Consider the following 25,702-nt stretch of genomic DNA (forward strand, 5'->3'; position numbering starts at 1 on the left):
TGACAGCCTTAAGTCCTATTGAGCCTGTTCAGACAACACACTAAGCCATGATTAGTCCGTTAACCCTTTTGCAGCAAATGGTTAGTGAGCATGTTTAAGCCTTGGTTATGTAGCCATCATGGTTAGGAATGGTTCACATGACATGCTAAGCCATAACGTTTAGCTCAAAATGCTTAACCACCATGGTTAAGAGTGTCATCTGAAGAGGATAATTGTTTTTAGTGGGTCTGAGGCTGTAATCCTATACACATGTACCTGAGATTATTTAATTGAACTCAGTGGGGCTTACTTCTAAGTAGACATATATAGGATTGCACTGTTATTTTTTATTAACTTTAGTTGAATCAGAGCTGTTGAATTAAATATAACCAATGTTACTTTCAGATAAATACTGATGTATTTTCCCTTTCCCTTTCTTTTTGCACTATTTGTAATAATAGTTCCATCTGGTGATTTCTGCAGATATGTCTTTAGAGGAATTTGTTTTAACATGTTGCTCTCCTATGACTACAAGTGTATGCTTTTTCTCAAGCATGCTTGTCTGTTAGTGTTTTTTCCTCTGTTGCAAAATATATTATTGGTGGTGGTGTTATTATTTATTTAGTTTATGAGTTGCACTATAGCCAAACCTTTTCGATCAACATACATAATAAAAGCAAATACAAAATATATAATACCAATAAATCATGACTATTACTAATATCATTGTATAAAATGTTTTGCTTTGTAATTTGTCATCAAAGAAATGTAGGACTAGAAGAGACCTATTTCAATAAGATTGGATAGTCTGCATTGAAAACTCCAACAAGATTAGTTCAATCGTATCAAGATTATAGTGTGAAGGTCACAAGCAGGCTACCAAATCAAGGAAGATTCACTGTTGCAGAGAAAACAGTAATAAAAACAGTTGGTCCAGTCTGTCACCACATAAAGAGAATCTCAGTAGGCTAAATGAAACCTTTTGCCTCTTCCCTGCTTCCCTGACAGACTTTATTAACGCTTGAAACATTTTTACCTCACCTTCCCACTGCAAAGTACTCTAGGCGGCTTACAAAAAACAAAAAATATTAAAACAATACAAATACAATAGTACAAAACCATCACAACTAAAGAGAGAGAGAGAGAGACTACCAGATAAAACCCATCAACTATAAAGCCATGGAGATTAACAGTTTGTAACATCCCTCAAAAGGTCCTAGCCACATTCTTGATTAGGCATATATAAACTGCAATGCTCCAGCCCATACATATACAGATCCAGCAGCTCCTCTTCCCCTGGTCCAAATGTACAAGATACTCCAATGGAATTGTGTCCAATAGGTTTCTGTGTTTGAGGTGGAAAAGCATTGTGTGAACTATATCATAATACATCTGTATTTTCATAAAGAAATCCTTTGGACTTAGAAGGTTGTTCGTTAGAAACTGAACCTAAACTTACATCGTTTTATGATGAAATAACTTGTAAAATTAATTATTGTTGAAAATTGGGAGGGGGCTTTATTTATTACATTTAAAAAAAAACGCACAACCAATTACATATATGATGCTAAAGGAGAGATCTATGTGTCTCCGCGATACTGTGTTGATCCCTTTCTCCTGCCACCATGAAACTTACAATTTTCGCTGTCGGTTCTGACAGTTGACACCACATATTCGGAGAAGCAGATAGCAACCCCACCCCAACGTGAGGGGGAAACATTGCTAGATTGGAGCTACAACCATACTTACAATGGTTCTTCTCAATAAGGAAGATTTAACATCTGCAGCAGCTTTTTTGCTTGTGTGTCACCTTATAGTTTGTAAACCTAGTGCTAGACATATGTATCAAAATCCTAGGTGCACTTTTGGACAATATGCAGACTTACTCTGTGAAATATTTAATATTCCCTTCTCTGCAAATATTAATGTGTCCTTTTTCTTATAGATATGGAGTCTGGGGAGCGGTTAACATCAACAGCAGCAGCCTCCTCTACTACAGCTACATCATCTCCTGCCTCTACATCATTGTCTGTGGTTTCGGCAGTTTCCAAAGGTGGCCTTTCCACTGGAGCTGCATCACTTAGCTCCACAATCAACACCTGTGGTGAATATGCCTTATTGAGTCCATTATGTAATGTGGTTTTCTTGTGCCAATGGTCTTTATAAAGATTATTTTAGAAGGTTTGCATATTTTGAATCTCAACAGACTTTTTGCTTGATAAGATGATGTATTGCGGAGCAAAAAACAAAAGTGTGATATATTTGCCATGCAGGGTAAAAGGACACTGAAGCTGATGCCTTGCTAAATATCAATGTTATAGTAATACCTTCATTAAGCCAATTCACTTGACCTAATAAAGGCATTACTCTAATATAAATCACATAATTATTGTTGAGAATTTTAAAAATCGAAGTGCCCCTTGCCTACAGTTGTTGGTATTGTGGCCATATCATATTCAAAGGGGAACTTACGCAGATAAGATTAATAAAGTGAATGTGCACATGAAGCTTACAAACAGGGCTGGATTAAGACATGCTGAGGGCTTAATCCATATCAAGATTCAGAGTCCCCATACCATAAAATTAAAGAGAAAAGGGTATATTACATTAAAATAGGAAGAGTAATGAAAGAGTACCATTCGTTAAACAGTGTTAGATAGCCTTCTCTGAAGATGTATATAAAATAACTAATAAAGTCAGTGGATTTGAACTTCTTTTGAACTGGCTCTAGTTTGCATTCATTGACTCCAATACTAAATATTTCTGACATATTTAAGCTAAAGAGTTTTCATCTTAGTTATCTCCAACATATTTAGAGGCCCCTCATAATATGAGGCCCTAAGCCATGGCTTCCTTGGCTTGTTCCTAAATGCAGCACTGCTTACAAATCTTACTTGAGGAATCTCCCCTTTGAAAGTTACAGCAGCAGTGCAATAAACAACCAGAAGCACAAGATCCCTTCATATCTAGGTGACTGTGCTTCCAGGTGCTTCCAGTCCAACAGATAAAGAATTCATTTGGATTTTTGTCTACTGAATAAAACTGTTCCAATCGTGGTAAACTCTACTCTCCAGTCCAATTCTGAGCTCTGGGTTGGAGTTTGGTCTACAGATAACAAACAAAAAATGTGATTACTCTGGGTGGTTTTAATTAGGCTATCTAGATCTATTCAGTAAAAATCTTCCAATCAAGAATCTCAAATGGCAGCTGATTACAAACCACATACAATTCGCAGAGCAGTCTTAAGGTAGTGGTAGTGGAGAGACCTGTAGCAGACCTGTAGCATTTCCATGAAAGTAATCTTGTCCTCTATATACACCCCTTAGACATTTCTTTAATGTAAGAGATTCAGAAATATAGTTCGACGGATTAATAATACATTAAAATATGATCAGATATTTTTTCATCTGCTGTTACAGCATGTTAATAATTTAGGAACAGTTTTTTTTTCTATCTTCTTCTGTTTGCGTTTCTTTAGAAAAGTGAGACCTGCAACAAAGAGTTGATGTGGGGGGTGTTCTTGTTTGTGGAAGCCTGCCATCTTCCATCCACCATCCACCACCACCCCCGCCATACAGTATGCAGCATTCCATGGCCACTGATCATGCTCAGTCCTTCTCGGGCTGTTTTGGGGTCTTCCTCCCTTCCAAGGGTTTTTCTTCAAAAAATAATAATTTGTGCAGTCCTTGGTATTCTCTCAAGCTTGCTAGTAACTCCCTTTTCTGTATAGATGGTTTTTTTGGATACATAAGAAACAGCACAAGGATAATTGATTTTATTACTAGTAGGTATGATGAGAACAACCACATTTCAGTGATGCATATATGCCAGATTCACAGCTTTTCTGTTTCAAGGCAGCTCCATGTGCTTTGTAATAAGTGGGGACATGCATGCCAGCTCTGCTTCCCTCTGTTGCTCCCCTCTTCACCCTCTACATGTTGGAGGCACCCTAGAAACCTTAACCCTAGAAAATCAAGGTTCCCAATTGCTCAGGAAGTGTTCACAAGGAGAAAAGGGTTCCCATCACAGCATTTGCGTCCAACTCATAGAGGACAAGAAGGACATTGATGGAGGGGGTGGAGCTAGCATACTCAGCATGTAATTTTTAACACCTGAATAAGGCTCATGTCTGTCTGTCTGTCTGTCTATCTATCTATCTAAGGGTTAAGCAACCTGGAGACTTGCAAATATTTTGAACTTCAACTCCCAGAATCACTTGCCACTGACCTTTTTGGCTGGGACTGATGGGAATTGTAGCCTAAAACGTCTTGAGGGTACTAGGTTTCCTGTCCAAGTGATTCAACAATGTGAGAGGAAGAGCAAGCAAGGTCCCACCGGCCATGGCCCTGCAATACCAGCCCACTGGCCATGTACTGGAGGGAACATCTATAGAGGGGAGCCTGCTGTATGCACTCTGGCATCTTCTTATTATCCTTGATCATGCAATGCAGCATGGGCTGGGCTGGCAGGACTGTGGCCATTAGGTGTGGCTCCACTGGCGCCTCCCCACGATACTGAATCATATAGATTGGACACCCAGAGATGTGTGTGTGTGTGTGTGTGTGTGTGTGTGTGTGAGAGAGAGAGAGAGAGAGAGAGAGAGAGAGAGATGGGTATATTTTAATCTTTTGTATGTAATTGCTGATTTTAGTTGTCTTAACACATTTGGGATGCACTTGGCAAGGACTTCTGTGTTCCTTGGCCAGGCTGTGCAGTGTTGCAGAGAATTTTTTCAAATATTTAGTTATGTCTCTGAACAATAGCAAAATATTAGCAAGCCTGTGCTTAATCGCTGCAGTCCTGCTTTTCACTCTGCATGGTTCAATAAAATATAGTAAACATTATATTTACAAGATATTCCAATATCAAGAGATACCGTAATCACATACATCCCTTTATTTTCAACTCTAGGCTCATTGTTCACATGACCTTTGAGAAATACATGATAATTTGTTAGTTTACTAGTCCCAGTGTGTAAAGAGCAAAAAATAAAATCTACTTATATAATTGACCATTTATCTTCTACGGTATTAGCAGTTATTGTTTCCAATGATAAAAACTCGAAAACACCTTCAACTCAGCTTGCAATTAGGGAAGCTTGGGTTTCCTCTGATTCAATATAATTATTTTCTTTGCAGTAATCAATAGTCTATTAAGCAGACTTGTAATAAACTTCAGTACTTCTGCCACACAAATCCCAAGACAGAGAGTGAGCCCAGACTGGAACCCTAGGTGTTGTGCCAAAGAGATTGTATTACAGATAATATGTTATTTGTGGGTATTCTGACATCAGCTATAAGTATATAACGTGACTTTGGAAAAATACTCTTCCAAATGCATGTAATTTGAGTACACTAATTATGTTACACATACATTTTCTACAGTATTTTAATCATTACAAGTCTGAATCACAAGCCACTTACTCCAGAGCAGGTCTTGAGTATTCCCATGCACTTCAGTAGAACTTCCCTGAGGGCTGATTCAAAGGTTATACTATTAGCAATTACTACAGATATACCTCTGAAGCCCTCTTACAAATGTAATCTCTAAAGTGCTGACATATGAATCTCACCCAGGGTCAAACCCATGTACTGAAATGAACCCTAGAACAAGTCCCTGCTAATTAATTAAAATCTGAATCACAATTGTCTAGGATAAGTAATGTCTGGATCAGGACTGTCCAAAATCATTTGTAGATTCAAGCCAAGGGCTCTAGAGGTAATGATTGAGTTTTAAGTTATGTGTTCCACATAATATTAAAACAAACATGAATGGCGTAGCCTAGTTAGCATGGTATTTATGGCAGTCTTTAGTTTAAGCTGGTTCATACCTGAATCCTGAGTGCACTATGGGATGAGTTTACACTATGGGATTAGATGTGGTTGCTCCTGGTTTCCAATCCTGGTTTGCAGAACAAAAACAAACTCTATTGTAACATCCAGCGTAACAATTCTTGAGTGCATGCCATGGTCTTTGCCTCTCATCGCCTCTCTTCTCCTCCCATTCTGCATTTTAGCTATACAGGTGTTTTGCCCATCTAGCTGGGGCTTTGTGGAGCAAGAGGGAAGGAGGCTGGATAAGTCTGAGGGGTATGTCATAAACTGGTCTCCCCAGTCTCCTCCCCTCTACACCCACCAATCCCTTTCCTTCCCTTTGAGGTTGCTTTTGCAAGCTCGAAGAAGCTGCCAGTATTGTTCTCTCCACACTAGTAGGGAGGGAAAGGGAGGAGCTCAGATTCCTGGCTCCAACCTTAGATCTAATATCTGAACTATCCTATTCCCCCGCCAGACTTCGTCTAGGGGCCATAGGATTGCTCTCCCCATCTTAATGTATACTTGGATTTATAATCTGAACGTTAGAGTGTCATCACAAGGGGGGAAATCGCTTTTCCTTACTGTCGCTTCTCAAAAGAGGAACATGCACGGTTTGATCGCGCTGCTTCTCCTGCACACAGCAGGAGAAAGTGGCAAGTTCCATCTCAAAAATAATTCAGATTTACCAAGGTCTTTTTTTTTTTGTCGTGCAAAGAAGGCTAGAAGGGGCGGGAGGCGCACGGGATACAAATGACAACGTGAATAGGACCCGTGAAAATCTGTGAACACCCAGTAACGAGCGTACAATAAAACACTTGTCTGATGACGCCCTTAGTATTAGTATTATTATGTATTAGTGCATATATTTCGATGTTTACCCAGTGCTTTTAAAACGAAGACCTCCTTTTTTATTTGGAGCTTTTAAATATTGTACCAAATTATAACAAATGTTAATTAAATCGGGAGACCTTTATTTGGTCTGCAGTCATTTTCCATGATGAGATACTCTTCTCAGTTTTAACACAGAAGGCACATTTGCCAGTACTGTGAGTTTACACATCTAATATTTGAAAGGCATGTTGCAACAAGCTGTTCAGAAATTAGTGTTTTTACGGAAAACAACATACATGGCTTTGAGTGTTGTTTCCATTATGTTTATCTCAGATAATGAGAGAAATCATGGAAGTAAAGCTTTCATTCATGGAGACAAAAAGTTACCTCAGTAAACGATATCACTTTCCCTCCTTTATGCATTTGTGAGAATTGTCTTCTGAGGCTCCCACCCCACCCAAAGAAAAATGCCTTCATATCTCCAGTATCTTAAACGTGAAGCTACATGGCGTGGGGGGGATGGACACCTAGCTGATAATTTTTGTGCCTCTCTTGCTATGCAAAGGATTTTGTTCATCAGTGTTTTATGTTTAAGGCATTAGTTAAGTATTTATCCCTTTTAGTTCTTTCTTGAAAAGGCTTATTATGGTGCAGCACAAAAATTCATTAATATTAATAAAGGCATTTGCCTTTATCATTCCTTGTTACTAAGACACCAGCATTGTCGAAATGGATGCTGGCCTTTTGGGTAATACTCTCAATCATTTATCTATGTACTGGCTAGTAGAATTTCAAAAGCTTTGCTGAAAAATATTCAACCTATTATAATGTAAGAGTCAAGAGTCTTAAGCAATGTAGTTTTGTATTAAATTTCATTATGCAAAACATGCGTGCAGAAAGCTGGCACCTTTAAACGGGAACGAAAACTAAAACCGAAAAATGAAAGGAAATACAAATATTCATCTCTAGCCAGAATATTAATGTATCAGGAAACAAAAAGATAATGAGTTGGAGGAAAGGAGAGAATCAGTATAATTCACCATACTGTCATATGACTTGCTTTGAGCACAAGCCAGAAACAGATTCCTTTTTGAACATGTTGCTTATGTTTTCTTAAACATGTATATTAAAATTAATATTTCTTGTTTCCAAGCCACATTTGAATGTTGCTTGCATTTCCCAAAAACGTACCTTAAAGAGCCTGTTTAGACTGTTTTCATATGCAGTGTTAGTTTTATGAGACTTTGCAAGTGTAACTGAATTATGCTCATCTTAAAATTATTGAAAATTCTTTTAGTGTCTGTTTGTATGATCGCTTTCCGAGATGGCAGCTGCCTCTTGATGTATTTCAAATGTGAATTTATACATTTGCGGGGTGGGGGTTTAAGTATAAGGCCGAAGTGTCTAAATTGTGAGCTTAGCCTGGATCAATTTTAAGTTAGAGTTGAATTACCTACATAGACTGGCTTGCTGTACTTACATTGAATATATCTGGGAATCGCTGTAGGGACCACTTGATGTTGAATTTATATAGGTGAGTCTGCACCACTATGGGGAGGGGCAAATGCATTTTATAAAAATAAAAAGGTGTGTGTGTGTGTGTGTGTGTGTGTGTGTGTGTGTGTGTGTGTGTCTGTCTGTCTGTCTGTCTGTCTGTCTGTCTCAGCACCATAGCACCAAGAATGTGAAACCTAGAGACCTGAAATTTGGGGTGTGTACTAAGGGGACCTAGGAGTATACACCTTGGGGTTATTTGGTTTTTAGAATGAATTAATTTTAATTTCAGTGTATCCCTGAAGTGTTGGTTTGTGATGCTGTTTCTATGCATTTGAGGTGCTCCAAATTGATGGCTTGCCCCGAAGAAGATACACGAGAGTTTTACAAATGGAAGATGTTGCCATCTGGACACCCCATAAAATTCCATGAATGAGGCAGGGCAATTGCACAATAAAATTTTTGTCTGGAAGGACCCTGAAGTCTCTAGAGGCAGAGGTTTAATTTGCTTTTGGGGAGAGGATGTTGTGATTACACTGACGCTAAATTCACAGAAGTCATCGAAGGAACAATGGCAGGAGTCATCACTTTCCTCTTCAAAAATTCCCTTGCACAGAGCATCCATTAATGTCAAAGTCAGCATGAGATAATTCTTGGAATGCCTTACGTCTTAAGGGTCCTTGTCCACAGGCCCCCCCCCCCCAATCCTAGAACTGGTATTGGCAGGATCTACACTACTGCTTTATAATGGTTTTGAAGTGCACTGACAACTGTTGGGGCCCATGGCACATTCCATGTACTGTTTTCAAACTGCTTTCAAAGTGTTATATCCTGCTTGGTGTAGATATGGCCACTGACATAAGATGGCCTGGTGGGATTCCTGAGTACCTTCACTACAGGAGCCAGGGCATACCCAGAAGCATTTACTATTGCATCACTAAGGGTGCTTCCACACAGAGAGCTCCTAGCATTACCAATCAGAAGGCATAGCGTAGCTATTCCATCTCTTCTTTCTTAATGGATTATCTGGAAAACAAGGAGGGCTTACAAGTTGGACCTGTTCAGAAGATACCTTAAAACCTGCTGGTTAAGGCTTTTGGTTAAGCAGCAGGGTTTAAGGTGTCTTGTGTGATGCATTTTGCTAAACCCTGCTCACTTACTAACCCCAGTCAGACCATCTGCAGCAAGGTTAGTAGGTCTAACTGTGGCTTAAAGTGTTGTGTGTGACAACACGGCTTGTGGTTAGTGCTAACCCCGGAGCACCGCAGTTTCACTAACCACAGAGCTTGAAGTGTCATCTGAACAGGCCCACTGTCTAAACACTACCACCACCACCCCAGCCTCATAAAATTCTGTGAATGAGGCAGGGCGATGGTATGATAAAAGCTTCATCAGAAAGCATCTTAATAAGTTTCTTTACCACCAAGATTCACCAAAACTCAAGCTTCAGCAACACATTTTTCAGAAGTCTGATACGCTTTTTTAAAAAAAATTCAGGTAGTTTTAGTGGCTGGGCTTAAACCAGTATGGTGGTAAGATTTTGTTTTTGTTTTTAATATATGTTACCTTTTGTGTAGCATGAGCCTAAGAACATCTGCTAAGGATTAGGTCGCACTGAGTTAGACGGAACTTACTCTCTACTAAGACTAATTGCAACCATTAGCTTGTTATATATGGATGCAGCCATATATAACAAGCAGCCGTACAGGATGCAGCCGTACAGGAGTTTTCCTTCTTTTCTATGAGAGTATGTCCATGGTAAGAATAAGAACAGAGGAAGCTGCTTTTTACCAGGTCAAATGTTTCTTCACCTAGCCTAGTGTTGTCTATTCCAGGCAACAACCCTCCAGGGTCCCAGGCAGAGATCTTTCACATCACCTGGTAGATGCCAAAGACAACCTTGTATCTCTTAATCCAAAGCATGTGCTCTCCCACTGTGGCATGATCTGCAAAGCCTTACTGGCTGCGGTGATCAAGCCACTGCCTTGTATTGTCAGACCATTGGTCTATCTAGCTTGCCTAATCACTAGCCGATGTTCTTAGGCATACGTCTTTTACAGCCCTATTACCGGAGAGCTTTTAAGAGAAGATGCCAGGGCTTGAACCTGGGGCCTTCTGTATGCAAGGTATTTGTTGTGCCACTCAGTTATGGCACTTTTCAAATGCATTGTGCCATTTACAGCACAATCCTATGCATGCCTACTCAGAAATCAGTCCCATTAAGTTCAGTGGGATCAACTCACAGGCAAATGTCTACAGGATTGCAGCCTTAATGTATATGGTTTCAATGTATTGTTATCTGCTCTCTAACTCTTAGACAAGTTTGTCTAGGAATGTAAATATATAAATAAATCTAAATCATACAAAATTGTGGGAGACTTAATGGAATGAAAGACTTAACACACAAACACATCCATTGGATGTTATTAATTATTCCAGCCTTACAAATAACTAGGTAAGTTGCCTGCCTATGTTTTGACCCATGTTTTAAATGTGACATGACCTTAATTTGCTTCCAACAAGAATTCAGTCCATAAATACAATCCATAGCTTTAATTGCAGTAAACTTTCAGGGCACTTGGTAACATTCCAGGAGGACTGAAGGAAATGCTTTTTGTGGTATTTTAAGAAACATCTCTTTACTGAATTTTGTCATCCTTTGGTAACTACTTGTTTTTATAATGCAAGTGCAATTTTTTTTGACAGAGCTGTAATGCTTTCTCCTTCTTTACCATAGAGAATTAAAAGGAGGCAAGGCTCTTTTGAACTATAGGGATTTGTCTTAATGTGTGAACACTGTAATGATGCAAATACTACCACCCAGTGATCATTTATGAACATCACAGGAACTACACCACAACTTATTAGAAACAAGATCCCAAAAAAGGCAGGGGAAATTGCATCCACCTGAAAAGGAGATGTACATTTAAGCAGACATTTTAAGGAACCACAGAGAGACAACCATATATGTATGCATACATATATTCTGACCATGTGGACTTTTCCATAGTGACCATGGTTAGATGAGTGGGGATGGGGATAAATAAGAACAGAATTGTTATTTTTTAAAATATGTATCCCACCTTTTCTCTAAGAAACTTTTGGATTAGTATGCAGGTTCTCCCACCCACCCCATTTTATCCTCAAAGCAACCATGTGAGTTTAATTGCCTAAGGGATATTGATTGGCCTAAGGCCACCCAGTGAGCTTCATGGCTGAGTGGGGATTTGAACTCAAGTCTTCCCAGTCCAAGTCTGGCACTTTAGAACATAAGAAGAGCCCTTCTGGATAACACCAAAGGCCTGTCTAGGCCACGATCCAGTTTTCCACAGTGGCTAACCAGGAAGTCCACAAATACGACATCCGAGAGCAACAGCACCCTCCCATTTCTGTTTCCCAGCAGTTGGTATTCAGAGGCATTACTCCAAGGGTTTTCTTAAACAACAAGTTTAATGTTATGTGTTAAGATCACATTATCATTCAAATGCTTTAATTCTTCTTTAAACCCAATGGCTGTTTTGAACATGCTAGCAAAACTTCTTGTTTAGTAAAAGGCATCATTCTTCAGTTTGTCCTATTGAAGTCAAATAAGAGATATTAATGTAAGCTAACAGGAAAAAAGCTTCTGTTGTGTACATTGCCAAAGAGCCTGAACTTAATATGTCAGAGATATATAAAAAGAATATGTCCCCTTTACAGTGCCAAGATTATTATGATGCCTTCAGCTGAAGGCAGTTGACTTTGCTTATGTATATGGATGAGAAGAGATTATAAATATTTCCAAAACCATAAAGCTCTTTTTTTTAAAAAAATGATTTTTTTTATATGGTATATTTAGATTAAGGGCAGAACTTTACAAGATAAGTATGTGTGTTTTTATCGTACATTTTCAAGTATTGCTTTTTTCTCTTCAGGACATTTATTCAGAACGGCTGGGGATCAACCGTGTAACCTGTCCACAGTGTCGAGTGCCTTCCCAATGGTCAGCCACCCAGTCTTTGGTCTACATACAGCCAGCTCAGGGCATACAGAATTTGGTGGCTTGGGGACACTTGGTACACCCACAGCCTTAGCACATCCCCAACTAGCACCTTTCCCAGGTAAACGTGTATTGCAAGAAATCCACTTGAAGATGCAACCACAAATGTTCCTTAAATGAATAGGCATGGATGTTATATATTCCATTACTAAGAGCTTCTTCAGATGAGTGTTTTAAAGCATGCTTGTGACTGGCCATTCACGGATCTTCGCAGGTCATTTTAACGACGCTGTGTTCCTCCTGCGCATCTCCCGCTCTTCTCCCGCTCTTTCTGGCATTTTTCTCATTATAGAATAATCTTCATTAAACGCGACTCTTCTGAGCCATAACGTTATTTGTTGCAATTTCCTGCCGTGTGCAGGAGAGTTTTCTCTATAAAACATCCACTAGAGGGCACTGTCCCACTAAACTGAATGGGCCACATGGTTGCTTCTTTTCCTGCTCTCTTCCTCCGCGTAATTGCAGCTCATTGCAGAAGTGATGCCGCTTCAGAGCCAACGTTAAGGGAACACAATTCTCCACAACACCCCGCCGCCCGTCTGAAGGAGCTCTAAGGGTAGAAGTCCAGCTCTTCTTAGTTGTATTCATAAGATCAGGAACACATCAATGTTAGTGGGGCATACTTCTGAATAAATATAACATTGTGCTGTTGATTGGTGATTATAATTGTATTTCTTCGATTCTAAGACACACTTTTTCGCCCATATAAACATCTCTAGAAACGGGTTGCGTCTTAGGATCGCAGGTCATTTATTATTTCTTAGACTCAAAGCTTTTTTTCTGTTGGTGGTACTGAAATTAGGGTGCGTCTTACGATCGATGGCGTCTTACAATCGAAGAAATACGGTAATTGTATTTCTTTAACTTAGCTATCTCAATGCCAGACATGCTTGCGCAGCTTCTGGATTATTATTAGAAGTCTGAGAATCTAAAATAATAATAATAATAATAATAATAATAATAATAATTAATAACAAATAATAAATAATAATAATAAAATGCAAGGCTGCAGTCCTGAACTCAATGGGGCTTACTTTAGTAGGCATTTGTAGGTTTTCACTGTAAGACTCTAGTGCTCATGGTTTCAGGGATAGGTTTGAAAATTTGATGTGCCCAAAAGAACAGGAGGAACAATATAAAAGGTGATCATCATTATGCTTCGAGGTCTCATCAAACAAATTCCAAGGACTGATCTACTTTTAAAGTAATGATATTGTAGAATAAGTGTAACTTGGCCACCAACAGAAACATGGTTTTTACCATACTCATGAAAACAATATTCAACCAACATTAACAAGTCACTAAAATACATAAACTGACTACGGCTTTTGTGTTATGGTAGTTGGCTCTTGGAGTTCATGCCAAGTACTATGAATGGGACTTAGATTGCAGTCCTTTGCATACTTGGGCATAAACTTCATTAAACTCAGTAAGTCAAGTAAACGTGCATAAGATTGGGCTGTAACAGGCCTTTGTCAGAGCTATGACAAAGCATTTGGGAAATGGTCATATTCTGGTAAAATAATGTCTTACTCATATGTGCTCCCTATTTATAGAAATCCTTTCAGATAAGTAACGTGTTTTAATTTATTTAAATATTACCTCAATTAGGGCTGTGGTGTGGCTTAGACTTCTAAGATTTACTATGGCGAATATGCCCTTAATTAAATGAAATAGTTGTGTACTGGTGGAAAGGATTCCCCCTCCCCCATGTGCTCTGCAGCAAATTTGGAGTGGCATCATGGAGGTTGCGGTGGTGAAGGAGAGGAAGTGGAAGCCTGCGTGTGCAACTTTGGACAGTCTCTATGATACTATCCTTTAAAAAAAACTCTCTTATGTCAAGTGGTTCATGCAGTTGTTCCAGTCTTGTCTCACAGGTATTGCTGTAGGACTGTAATATATTTGCTCTCTCTAAGTTTCTGAGAGTTAGTCAGTTAGAAGAATACTGCTAGAAGAAAAAAATACTTTCTGCTGAAGAAAATATTTGATTTTACTTCAGTAGCAGTTGCATTTTAGGGACCAGGGCCTTTCAGTAGTACTGATTTTGAGTAGAGCATCTGGTCTTCACAAATACCTGCTGGGTGCTTTAGATAGGAGCAGATCACTCTGTCCATAAGGATGACTCTTTCTTTGATAAGATCCAATTCTGTTGTTCTATAAACCAATTTATACTTTTGTCCATTTTGTAAATAATATTGTTTGGTTTTATATCTCACCCATAAAACTGCAATCCTAGTCCCACTTACATGGGAGTAAGGCCCATTGAACTCAGTGGAATTTACTTCTGAGTAGACATGTATAGGATTGTTCTGTAAATCATACAATATCATAACTATTAGCTTAAATTGCTTACCTATCAGCTTAAACAGAGACATATATGTTCTTTCTAGGGTGGCATGTCATTTGTCACCATGAACGGCAATTTCATGATTACTGGCAAGCCATAACACCCTGAGAACGAATGTATGCTTTTGGTGAGCACATGCATTTCCAACATGAGCATGAGGGATATACATTTCCCATTCCTTTGGTGTCAGTACTCTATAGATATTGGAAATATAAGTTTAAAGATACCACTATCATCCATGCGAGCAAGGTGATTGTGGGGAAAATCTTGCCCATCTAAGAGTTCTCATCTGCACAAGGAGCTGATGCAATGTTTGTTCTCCTAGATGGAACGCTTAAGATGGAACAGCAAATACTGCCCCTCGTCAAGTCCAAATTCGTAGTACCCAAGGCCGATCAAGTTATTTTGGCACCTGAGACAGAAAATCTCACAAGCATCTTAAAATACATTCAGTAAAAATACATTCAGTAAAATATTGATTTGCTGCCCCTTTATGACAACCAGAATCAGCTGCCTAATGGTAGGGCTGGCCCAAGACATACCTGTTTTTTTTTACATATTCATTTTAATTCCATTTTATTAATTTTCTTCAAGGTTGAAATGTCACAAGGTTGAATTTGTCATTTCATCACTTCATTTTCTTTTATTATTTATGTGCTTGCTCTCTTTCTTGTCAAAATAACAATACACGTTGGAAACCAGTTTTCTATGTCATAGTCTTAGCATTACATTATTTACCATAAATTTCCCCCTTTTTTTTAAACTCACTTTCAGGATGAGTGAGATGTAGTCTGAAATTTGCTATCAAAAACATTGATATAAATTAGGTGCAAATTAATTCCATTAACTTACCTAGAATTGCTGAATTCTAGCTTCACATCAACATAATGATGGCAGACTGTATGTTGTTTGCACAGTTTCTGTCTTCGTTCACTGATGAATTTGATGTATGCACCTTAGAAAATTCCTCCTGCTGAGTAGTGGGAAAGGGAGTAACTTTAGAGCAAACTAGATTATATAAAGACTTTGCATGGCATCACCTCTAAGCTCACCTGGTTTCTTTTTTTTAAAAAAACTGCTGAGTCCCCCCCACCCCCGCCCCCCAAAAGCATAATTGCACATAGGAATCTTTGCAGAACCAATTTTCCAAGATGATAACATCTTGTCATCTGCTTCTTAAACTTGTCTGTGTGGATTGTTCCCTAATGGGAGTTCTCTAGTGCTTCTGTCCAGTTTATATTTTTCTAATCATGATAGGTAATAGAGATTCTGTTATTTCCCTTAGAAGCTTATTCCAAAATCTATGCTCAAGGTGAGCTAATGAGCAGCCCTGAAGGGAACTTTAAACAGATAAATAACAATTTGTGCTGAAAATTCTTTTCATCTTTGTTAATCAACTCAATCAAAAGCTGCAAACACTGCTCTAGAAAAAAACATTGTATGCAAGTCTGAGAGCCGCAAACTGAACTCTTATTTATCAGTATATTTCATAGCACTTTGTCTATTACCAGAAAAACACAGTTGTCTGATTTTTCTAACTTAGTTTGACTAGTTTAATTTTCTGATTCTCTTATTTATAGGTTGTCTAATCTCATCCCATGGTTTTCTTTAGAGTATTAGAATATACCCATTCTTTTAAAATACTGACTAGAAACCATTCTACTGAGGCTTTTTAACATGCATTTTATCATTGACCCTATGTTGCTGAGTAACAGTTTTTCCTAAGCTACAGCTGTTGGTCATCAGTGGCCTTTAGTGGGGAGATTCTTTGCCCTATCTTGGGCATTTTGCACCATTTATTCACAAGCCAGTAGGATTACTCCAGAATAAGAGCTTTAAGACCTGTGGCTGCATAGATGGGAATACCACATGGTTTGTCTCTATGATTGCACCAAACAGCTTGCAGTCGTTTAGAGGGGGAAAGCGTTCTGTGGAGACTGCTGTTATGGAATTTTAGTGCTTCCAGACGAGGCTTTTATTGGGGGCTCCAGATATTATCAACTTCAATTTGTAGCCCTCCCAGGTTTTCCTACTGCTTCTTTCATCTTTTTTCTTACCAGAAAAAAATCTGTTAAGGAAAAAAAGACAGAACAGTCACCCTTTGACTCGACTTAGGAGGCCTCCATCTGGGAGCACTCTTGATCATGAACCAACAGGCACCAAATAGCTTCCATATTGTTGTTGTTGTTGTTGTTGTTGTTGTTGTTGTTGTTATTATTATTATTATTATTATTAATTTGTATCCCGCCTTTTGCCCAATACTGGGCCTCATGGCGGCCTTACAAAGTTTAAAACATACATTGTAAAACCTAGGAAAAGAAAATACACGACAACATTATAAGTGATTTAACATAGATGGAGGGCCAGATTATTCTCCAAAGGCCTGCTGGAACAAACAAGTTTTAGCCTGCCTCCGAAAGCCCATCAAGGAGGGAAAGGCCATCTAGTTGTACAAGACCTCCGTATTTGGAACTATATAATCAGCCCCTAAGGCACCAGAAATTTAAGCAATATCTATCACTTTTGGTAAGCTACAAAAGCGTTCTTCAAACAATTAATTTCCCTCTAGAACAGGCCCCAGCAATGTGTAATTAAGCGGGTGGGCTACACTCATGCTGTGGGCTGTGCAAATCTTCTGTGGGCAGAGGCCTCCCTGCTGAACAAATGGCTGATTAGTCTGATTAGTTGGGAGTGGAGGGAAGAATAGAATTAGCTCCCCTAACCCCAGAGACGCCAACTGGCCAGCTAGCGCTAACTGTCTCCTCATCAGCTCATCCTCTGGCCCTATTTAGCAAGGAGCACCGTACACAGAGGATTCTGCTTTGTTTCGCCTGTCAGCTGTTTCCATGGGGCCACAAACCAAGGCAACTGAGGGGACAAGCAGAGAATATCTCTTAGGCTAAAGCGCCACAGAATATGTGAGGCACAGGGTGCATTCCCTTCTCTGAATGGCCCAGCTCCCCAGGCTCTGAAGCAGAAGCCTTTCTGAGTTCTGCTGCCTGAGATTCTTTTAACTGGAGATGCAAAGCACATGCTTTACCACTGGGCTATGTGCCTTGAGATAAGTCATGTGCTTCTCCTTTCCCCTGTAATGTTCGGGATCATGTATCTACTGTTGGAATGTTGTAATTGCTTCAGTTTCCTTTATGTGAGGCAGTAAAGGGAGCTGCCTTACATGCAGTCTACCACAATATTGTCCACATTGACTGGCAGCACCTCTCCAAGGTTTCAGACAGGTGTCTTTCCCAATCCTACCTGGAGATACCAGGGATTGTTCCTGGGACCTTTTGTATGGTATCATTGTTATGGCCCTAAGAGATCCTACATACATGTTAAGAGATCCTAAGTATTATAGGGGAGAAGGGGAGAACTTGAGGTGGGGCTGCTGCTGAAAACAACATCCTCATGTCATGTTTAACATTTAGTTCCAGTCTTATGAGCAAGAGCTGAGCCAGCTAGGAGCTGGAACAACTACAGGGTTACAGACAGGCACTAAGGCCCATGAGCCAAGCAGCCATTCTTTAGTGATGATGAGATATTTGTCTTGCTCGTTTGCATTGTATGTTTAGAGGTTCTGGTGAATAGTTTTAAAGCTTCTGACACTGGGATAATTGGAATCCTACATCTTCAGAGCAGTTTAATGCTTACTTGGTCTGTTTAGACCAGCATTCTGTTAAATCTTTTCCAGGCAGATATATAGCAAAAAAAATCAACTTTGCCATGACATACAGTATTGCCACTGCAGTACTGTGCCTCCCAACCTAGCCAAGCGCCCTAGAAGGATACTATACTTGATGGTATCGAAAGTCACTAAGAAGTCCAGGAGAACTAATAGGTCTCCATTCACCACATCCATTCTCCAGCATAAGTCATTCATCAGGGTGACCAGGGATGTTTCTGTCTTTAAATTGGGACTGAGGCTGGATTGCAGTTGATCCAAATAATCAGCTTCCTCCAATACTACTCAGATTTGAGAGGCTACCATGTGTACTAACACATTTTTCAAAAATAGAAGATTGGACACTGGCAGTAATTGTCCTTGAGCAATACTTGATGGGTCCCGCCCCCCACAAAGGGATCTTACTACTGCCTCCTTAAGGGTTAAACCTTGGTTATCTGTGAGGTCCATAATCCCAGCCCAGCTCTGGCAGATTTCAGCAGCCAGGATAGGAAAGTGTAGGACTCAGTCATTCAAGAATCTTGCCCCTATCCTCCGTTTGTAAAAGCTGAAAAATATGCATAATAATAAGACCAGATGGTGTGCTAGATGCATCCTTCTCTGACTCTGATTAAATTAAGGCATCTCAAATCAGTGTGGATATGAGCGATTTTATCTGCAAAATATAATCCAGTTGTACACTGTGGGCCATTGAGGGCTCTACCATCTGATATCTCAGACCTGTATTCAGTAGGCCCATTACAATGTGAAACAGCTCCACTGAACAACATTGTGGGACACGATGGCGGCAGAGAAGTTTCTTCACCACCATCACTGCTACGGAATAAGCCTGAAGATAGTTTTTTCTTTATGCATAGTTGTATTCATTACGAGCTTCCTCCATATGCGTGCAAGTCCTTCATCCAATTTTTCCAACAGCTTCAGGTTCTCAGGATACCAAGGACCTGATTTAGATCTACAGTTCACTTGAGGATATTTGGGAATGATTCTTCATGCTGAAGAATCTCAGATGCAAGTGCCCTGAAACTTCCAAACACAATCAGCGGTCAGCACCCCTTGTAGTGCAGCCTGCAACTGGCTGCTTCACCCACTGCATGATGGACCAGCCCTGTTGCTATTTCTAATTGAAATGCGTTACTCGATGCCAGAGGCAATAGGATTTTAAGGGACATGTTTTATTTGCAAATGCAGAATCTCAAGACGGTATTAGCTGCCTCTGTTGCATTTTCACTGTCTTGATGGTAGATGATATTTAAAAGAAGGATGACGGTTGTGTGCTGATTCCACTTAAAGAAGTAGTTACAGAGCTAGGAGATAAATCAGTTAAAAAGGATATATCCACTTGAGGATTTTGAATGCAGTAGTTCCCCTTCTTAACATCTGGAAGTATATCTCTATATGGATCTATAGTCAAGGGGAAATAGCCTGAACAGAATAGCTAATGTTCCCTTTCTCTCTTCATTTTCTTTGCTCTGGGCATACAGAATGGTGGCGGAATGCAGATGTGCATTCGCGTACTGGCACCGCTTTCTTCCCACCACTTCTTGGAATTTCTCCTCTGTTTGCCCCTCCTGCTCAAAACCACGACTCCACTTCATTCCATTCGAGGACCACAGGAAAAAGTACTCGAGGCAGTTTGGAGAAAGGTAAGTTCTGAAACTGAAATGTAAAGTAAGATGTGTTACAGCTGATTCTCCCTGTATGTATATACCTTTTCTTTGAATTCCTGCTTCACGGGGATCATACGCAGATGCTGCGGACAATGGGATTTCTCTCTCTCTCTCTCTCTCTCTCTCTCTCTCTCTCTCTCTCTCTCTCTCTCTCTTTCTCTTTCTGTGTGTGTGTGTGTGTGTGTGTGTGTGTGTAAATGGATATAGATAGATATAGATATAGGTGAAAAGAAATAAGAGGCAAGTCTGCGACGATTCTTAGTGACCATAGTGAATGAAATTTTGAAGTCCACATACTTTAGATTTTCAACAGAAGGCGTTGGGTCCTACTGCAGTGTAACTTTTCCTAACTTGCTTTATATCTCTGCAGCCTATTTGTTACATGTAAGTACCCAGAGCAGAAAAGAAGCAAAGGATTTCCAACCCCACTTATGGTGGGATGGGAATAGCCTGCCCCCTTTATAAAAAGACCAAAACCTGTTAATTCAATCCAGGTATTATGTTAGGAAAGTTTATAAGTTTATAAGCCTATAAGTTTATGATTTTGTGCCAGTTTTTAAAAATACCTATGAATGCTATTTTTCAGAATATTCCATTTATTCTCTTCAAACACTTGTTCTCTTGACCGGAATTTGCAGTATTTATTTATTTAATACATTTCTATACCAGTTTACAGTATGGTTTACAGTTTTTAAATGGTGAAACAAATAAACAAATATTACCCCCAAAACAACAACAACCCACAAACAAAAGCCAGAATATAGTTTTCTCACACCAATTTAACATAGTCCTCTCTGTAGCGTCACTGTGCTTCCTCCTATACACTTTAAAAATAGTTAATTCATTTGACAGTTTCCATTTAAAACTCACCTTGTTTTTTATGATGCCCACCTAAAGCATATTGATTTCTTTTACTTAATCGTTGTTAAATATGTATGTAAAAACCTCTTTCAAAATGCATCCCACTACAATTAGTGCATGTGTGAGCATATTTGACTCTAACTTACATTTGATATGTGCCAAAGCTTAATTTTATTTTCTTTTTAATTGTTTTTCAAGGTGTTAACGGATCAGTAAATGGGAACAGTACCACTTCAGTATCAGGCATCAACACGTCTATATTATCTACCACAACTGCAAGTTCTGCAGGACAGGCAAAGGTTATAACTTCAGTAGGAGGAAGTCGCAAATGTAACCAGGAACAAAATAAAAACCAGATTCTGGATGCCAGAGCTGACAAGATAAAAGATAAGGTAAATCCAATGAAAAAATATTAATTTAAAAACATTTTAACTTCAGTCTAGCAAGGGAAATATTTATGCAAAAGAAGGTCCTTTGCTGGAATGTAAACTGCATGTACAGCCACTGCTAATATGGCTGGACAATTACACCATCCTGAGAAACTTGATGGATGTATCTGTTGATGGGGATGTTCATGTTTACCTGGCACCAGTAGATGCATACATAAAATTAGAACAGGATCAGGTCTGAAAAGTATATTAACAAAGGTACCCTTAGATTTGTTCCAACACATTGTGCAGTAGCACGCATCAGAACAACAACAATGACCTGATTTTCATGTAATGTCAGTTCATAGGTTGTTTAACCCATGAATTGGCAGAGCCACACCAGAGCAAGCATACTGTTTCCCACAAGTTTTTCTCTTCCGCTTTGCATTCACTTTCATAAACAACTCAGGACACCCCATGTTGCTGGGTTGTTTGATGCAAGGTGTGAACCTGGAACTCTGGTTTGCAGTGGGACAAACAGCCCAGAGTTTTAAGCTAACAACAATCCATAGTTCCACATTTGCAAGTCACACCAAACAAGAACGCATATGGGTTGTTTAGGAAAGCTGTACAAAGCAGAAGTGGTGAGCGAATGGGAGGCAGTGCGCTTGCTTGTTGCCACATAGCCCTAACAAACTATGGGTTACAAGTCATTATGTGCAAACTCCATCAGCATGTAATCACATATGCCTGGTAATAATGTTTGTTCCTGCTAGATTGTCCCGATATGATAGGGATTATAGCACAAGCTCCTGCTGGGAAGATTTGATGACATGAAAATAGTTGTAATTGCATGCCATGATACTCAATATGAGCATGGTCTCCCAAATTTAATAGACAGCAGTTAGAAAGAACTGGTTGGTTGAAACATTGCCTTTGAAAATGATGCTACCCAGTAGATCAGCATAAAGCGCTTCAGATTTGCTAAGTCTTATGCAATCTTCATTTTGTTTTGCCTGACAGCTACCCTCTGGGATAGTTCACAGTTATCCCCATTTTACAGGTGGGAACTGAGGCTTGAGAGGTAGTGACATGCCCAATGACACATGATAAATTCCATGATGCATTCCATGGTAGAGAAGGGACCTCAATGTGGGTCTTGCAGGTTCAAGCTGAACTCTATCTTCTGGTGCACATAAACTAGTGAGATGTATTTGAAGACTATTGCATTCCTATTAATAAAGAGTTCAATGATTCAGATAGCGAAAGATTTTTTAATGCACAACTTTTTATCTTTCCTCTTAGAAACCCAGAAAGAAAACAGTGGATAGTTCCAGCAACAGTGAAAGTGATTCTGGCTCCTCTTCAGACACCTCCAGTGAAGGCATTAGTAGTAGCGACTCAGATGATTTGGAAGAAGATGAGGAGGAGGAGGAAGAGGAAGATCAAAGTGCTGAAGAAAGTGAAGATGATGACTCTGATTCAGAGAGTGAAGCACAGCAGAAAAATAAGAACAAGGTGTAGTAATCTTAAGAGTTGCCTGAAATTGCTGAATAGTATTTTAAAGGCCAGACTCTGTAGTTTTATATGGCTGGTTGAGGGACTGGATACTGTAGAAGATTTTATTGACTGATAGATTGATTTTATTGCATTTCTATACCGGCCAATAGCCGAAGCTCTCTAGGCAGTTCACAAAAGTTAAAATCATCAGGCACGAATCAAAGTATAAAACAAACAATAGTATAAAAACACAATAAAAATAATATATAAAAGTACAACCAGGGTAAAACCAAGCAAAGATGGAGGGATTTGTACAGCTTTAAAATACAGATTTAAAACAGCAAGGTTAAAAGACTAAGATGATGAACTGTTTAAATGCTGGGAGAATAAGAAGGTCTTCACCTTGGTCGAAAAGAGCATAACGTAGGTGCCAGGTGAACCTCTCTAGGGAACCTCTCTAGGAAGATATTTTGGCAGTAGTCAACCTTCCTCCGATTTGCCGGCATAACCCTCATGCTTCTGAAATTCCAACAATGGGAGCAGAAGCAAGAATACATACAGGGGGTCTCACATTATACAGTGCAATCATAAACAGAAAGTGTCAGCTCTTCTCAGAAACTTGATCCATAATGGAGATTAGTTGGGCTGGTTCACAGGCTGGGGCTTCTCCAAACCTCCCTTAAGACAAATGGTAGAGCCCCTATGTTGTATGCAGGGTCCCAGGTTCCATCCCCGGCTTTTCCAGGTAGGGTTAGGTGAGCCTGAAATCCTGGAGAGCCATTGCTGCTAGTCAGTGTTGACAATGCTGGGTGAGATGGACCAGTGGTCTGACTCAGTATAAGGCAGGTCCCTGTGCTTCCACACGAGGGCATTGCTTTTCTGCAAATAGCTGGCAGTGCAATTAAAATGGTGGTTCCTCATGGCATTTAAAGGCCAAACTAGATGTGACAGTAATTGTGTGATTCCAATTAATGGGTCTAGTTTTAAAAATTTAAATAGCATTGTGAGTGTGTGTGTGTGTGTGTAATTAGGGTCAGAACAATACGGAAAGGGCTAACTCTTTCTCTCCATGTTATAACCTCAATGAAAATTGCCCCTGCCCAATGTGTTATTAACCCTGGAGAGTCCATTTGCACACCATGCTGTGCCTCCATGGGCATGATGCACACTGTGCAAAACTGAAGACGTTAAAATAAATAAACCTTCATAACTAGTACAACCTTTGCTGGCTGCTAATGTTTTTTCTAAAACAATGCAGTGCAATCCTATACATGTAACTCAGAAATAAGGCCCATTGAGCTGACTGGGATTTGCGCCCAAGCTAGTGTGTATAGGATTTGCAGCCTTAAAGTCGTAAGACAAAACAAATTAAATTTAATTAAATTTGTTAGCAGATACATTCTGGGAAAGAGCTGGGAAAGAGCTAAAATATTTATTTTATTGTAAATCAGGTAAATAAAGAATAGATATCAGGCAAATGAAGTACGCTGTGTCGCAAAGGCTCAGATGTCCTGAATGTTGCCATGACTACTGAATTCTGTTTACAGCAGCTCTTTTCCTCGCATAGCAGTTAACACTGTCCAGTAACCAGTAACCAGAATGTAAACCTCAGTGTTCCGTTAGGTTAATAGTGTGGCATACATTCAAAAGTAACTGACTTTTTCAAAGCAGTATTTTTCCCTTCTAAACTTTAACTTCACATACTAAAAGGATCTGACAGGAGTCTGACAGGAAATAAGCTGAAGGAGATATATTGTAAGGTTATTTTAAGATTATTACAACATAGAGACGTTTAGTTCCTGTATCTGTGTGAGGTGAGTGTGCTAGTGTGTGTGTGTGTGTGTGTGTGTGTGTGTGTGACAGTGGCAGTACAACATTTTGGTTTTGTATAGGATAGTTTTGGAACTAATTTAGAAACCAATTGATATCCTTATGAACTACTAGATCCTCAATTTTAAGTTCGTGTGTGCATAAATATTTTATTACTTTCACTATAATTGTATCCCACGTTTCTATGTATTATATTCAAAGCTAAGAGTACAGTCAAACAACAACCAAGATATATTTCTGTATTGGCAGGTGCTAATGCATAGTGGACCAGACATGAAAGCAGATGGACAAAAACCCCAGGAAAAGCCCCAGGAAAAGAGAACACACCAGCCAATACCTCTTGTGTCTGATAGCCAGACTCACCCGTCATTCCAGTCCCAGCAGAAGCAGCCTCAGGTTTTGTCACAGCAGCTTCCCTTTATTTTCCAAAGCTCTCAGGCAAAGGAGGAATCTGTGAACAAACACACAAGCGTAATACAGTCTACGGGATTGGTACCCAATGTGAACCCTTTGTCTTTGGTAAATCAAGCCAAAAAGGAAACTTTCTTAAAACTTATAGTTCCTTCTCCTGATCTACTCAAGGCAGGGAATAAAAATACCTCTGAAGAACCTAGCCCATTGACCATTGATGTAAGATCAAACCGGGTGAGAAGATCTTAGTTTTTGTTGTATGCTCTGTCTTTTGGGAGAGGTTTTGTTTTTCATTTAGACTACATGACCGGTTTTGTTTTGGAGTACATAAAAGGCAGCAATGTAGGAAATTTTAGTTCCACGTAGTGGAAAGCTTACAACTCTATAGTTGTCCTTACAATTGAATACAATAAAAGGGCTTAGATTGTTTAATTGTGTTATTTTAGTATTAAAAATACTTTAGAAATTGCTTTTATTACATTCCAATGTGGCGTAGTGGGAATTGGGAGATCTGGGTTCTAGTCCCCACTCGGCCATGGAAGTTCACTGGGTGACTTTGGGCCAGTCACAGACTCTCAGCCCAACCTACCTCACAGGGGGCATGCCTATACCTGGGGAGGGAAGGGGGATGATCTTGTGATATGCTGATTGCGAGATCCTCCCCTTCTACACGTGGCACGAAACGTCCAGGAAGGAAGGAGGACGTCGCTCCTGCCATTTTTTTTCTGAAGTTGAGCACGCGTGCGCCCCAACGAAAAGGTCTGTAAAAAAAAAAAAAAGAATCCCACTTCCCCACCCCCCACCCTTGATGGGCACGGAGCACCTGAAGAGCTCCGTGCCTCATGCCCGGTTCCCACCTCCTTGTGTTTACTCGCGAGGA

General features: G+C 39.6%; 1 protein-coding gene across 12 annotated transcripts in view; it reads left to right on the forward strand.

Moving 5' to 3' along the window:
• BAZ2B (bromodomain adjacent to zinc finger domain 2B) overlaps positions 1–25,702 on the forward strand; it is a 204,921-nt gene that overhangs the window by 114,607 nt on the left and 64,612 nt on the right. For all 12 annotated transcript variants that reach the window (XM_063116506.1, XM_063116513.1, XM_063116508.1 and 9 more), the window contains 6 exons: positions 1,925–2,083; positions 12,032–12,217; positions 19,667–19,828; positions 20,912–21,105; positions 22,387–22,599; positions 24,661–25,056. In XM_063116506.1, the coding sequence (XP_062972576.1) occupies positions 1,927–2,083; positions 12,032–12,217; positions 19,667–19,828; positions 20,912–21,105; positions 22,387–22,599; positions 24,661–25,056 (1,308 nt within the window). In that variant the 5' untranslated portion in view covers positions 1,925–1,926. The remainder of the gene's footprint in view (positions 1–1,924; positions 2,084–12,031; positions 12,218–19,666; positions 19,829–20,911; positions 21,106–22,386; positions 22,600–24,660; positions 25,057–25,702) is intronic.

Source organism: Elgaria multicarinata, chromosome 2 (genome assembly GCF_023053635.1).
Source record: "Elgaria multicarinata webbii isolate HBS135686 ecotype San Diego chromosome 2, rElgMul1.1.pri, whole genome shotgun sequence".
NCBI classification, from domain to species: domain Eukaryota; kingdom Metazoa; phylum Chordata; class Lepidosauria; order Squamata; family Anguidae; genus Elgaria; species Elgaria multicarinata.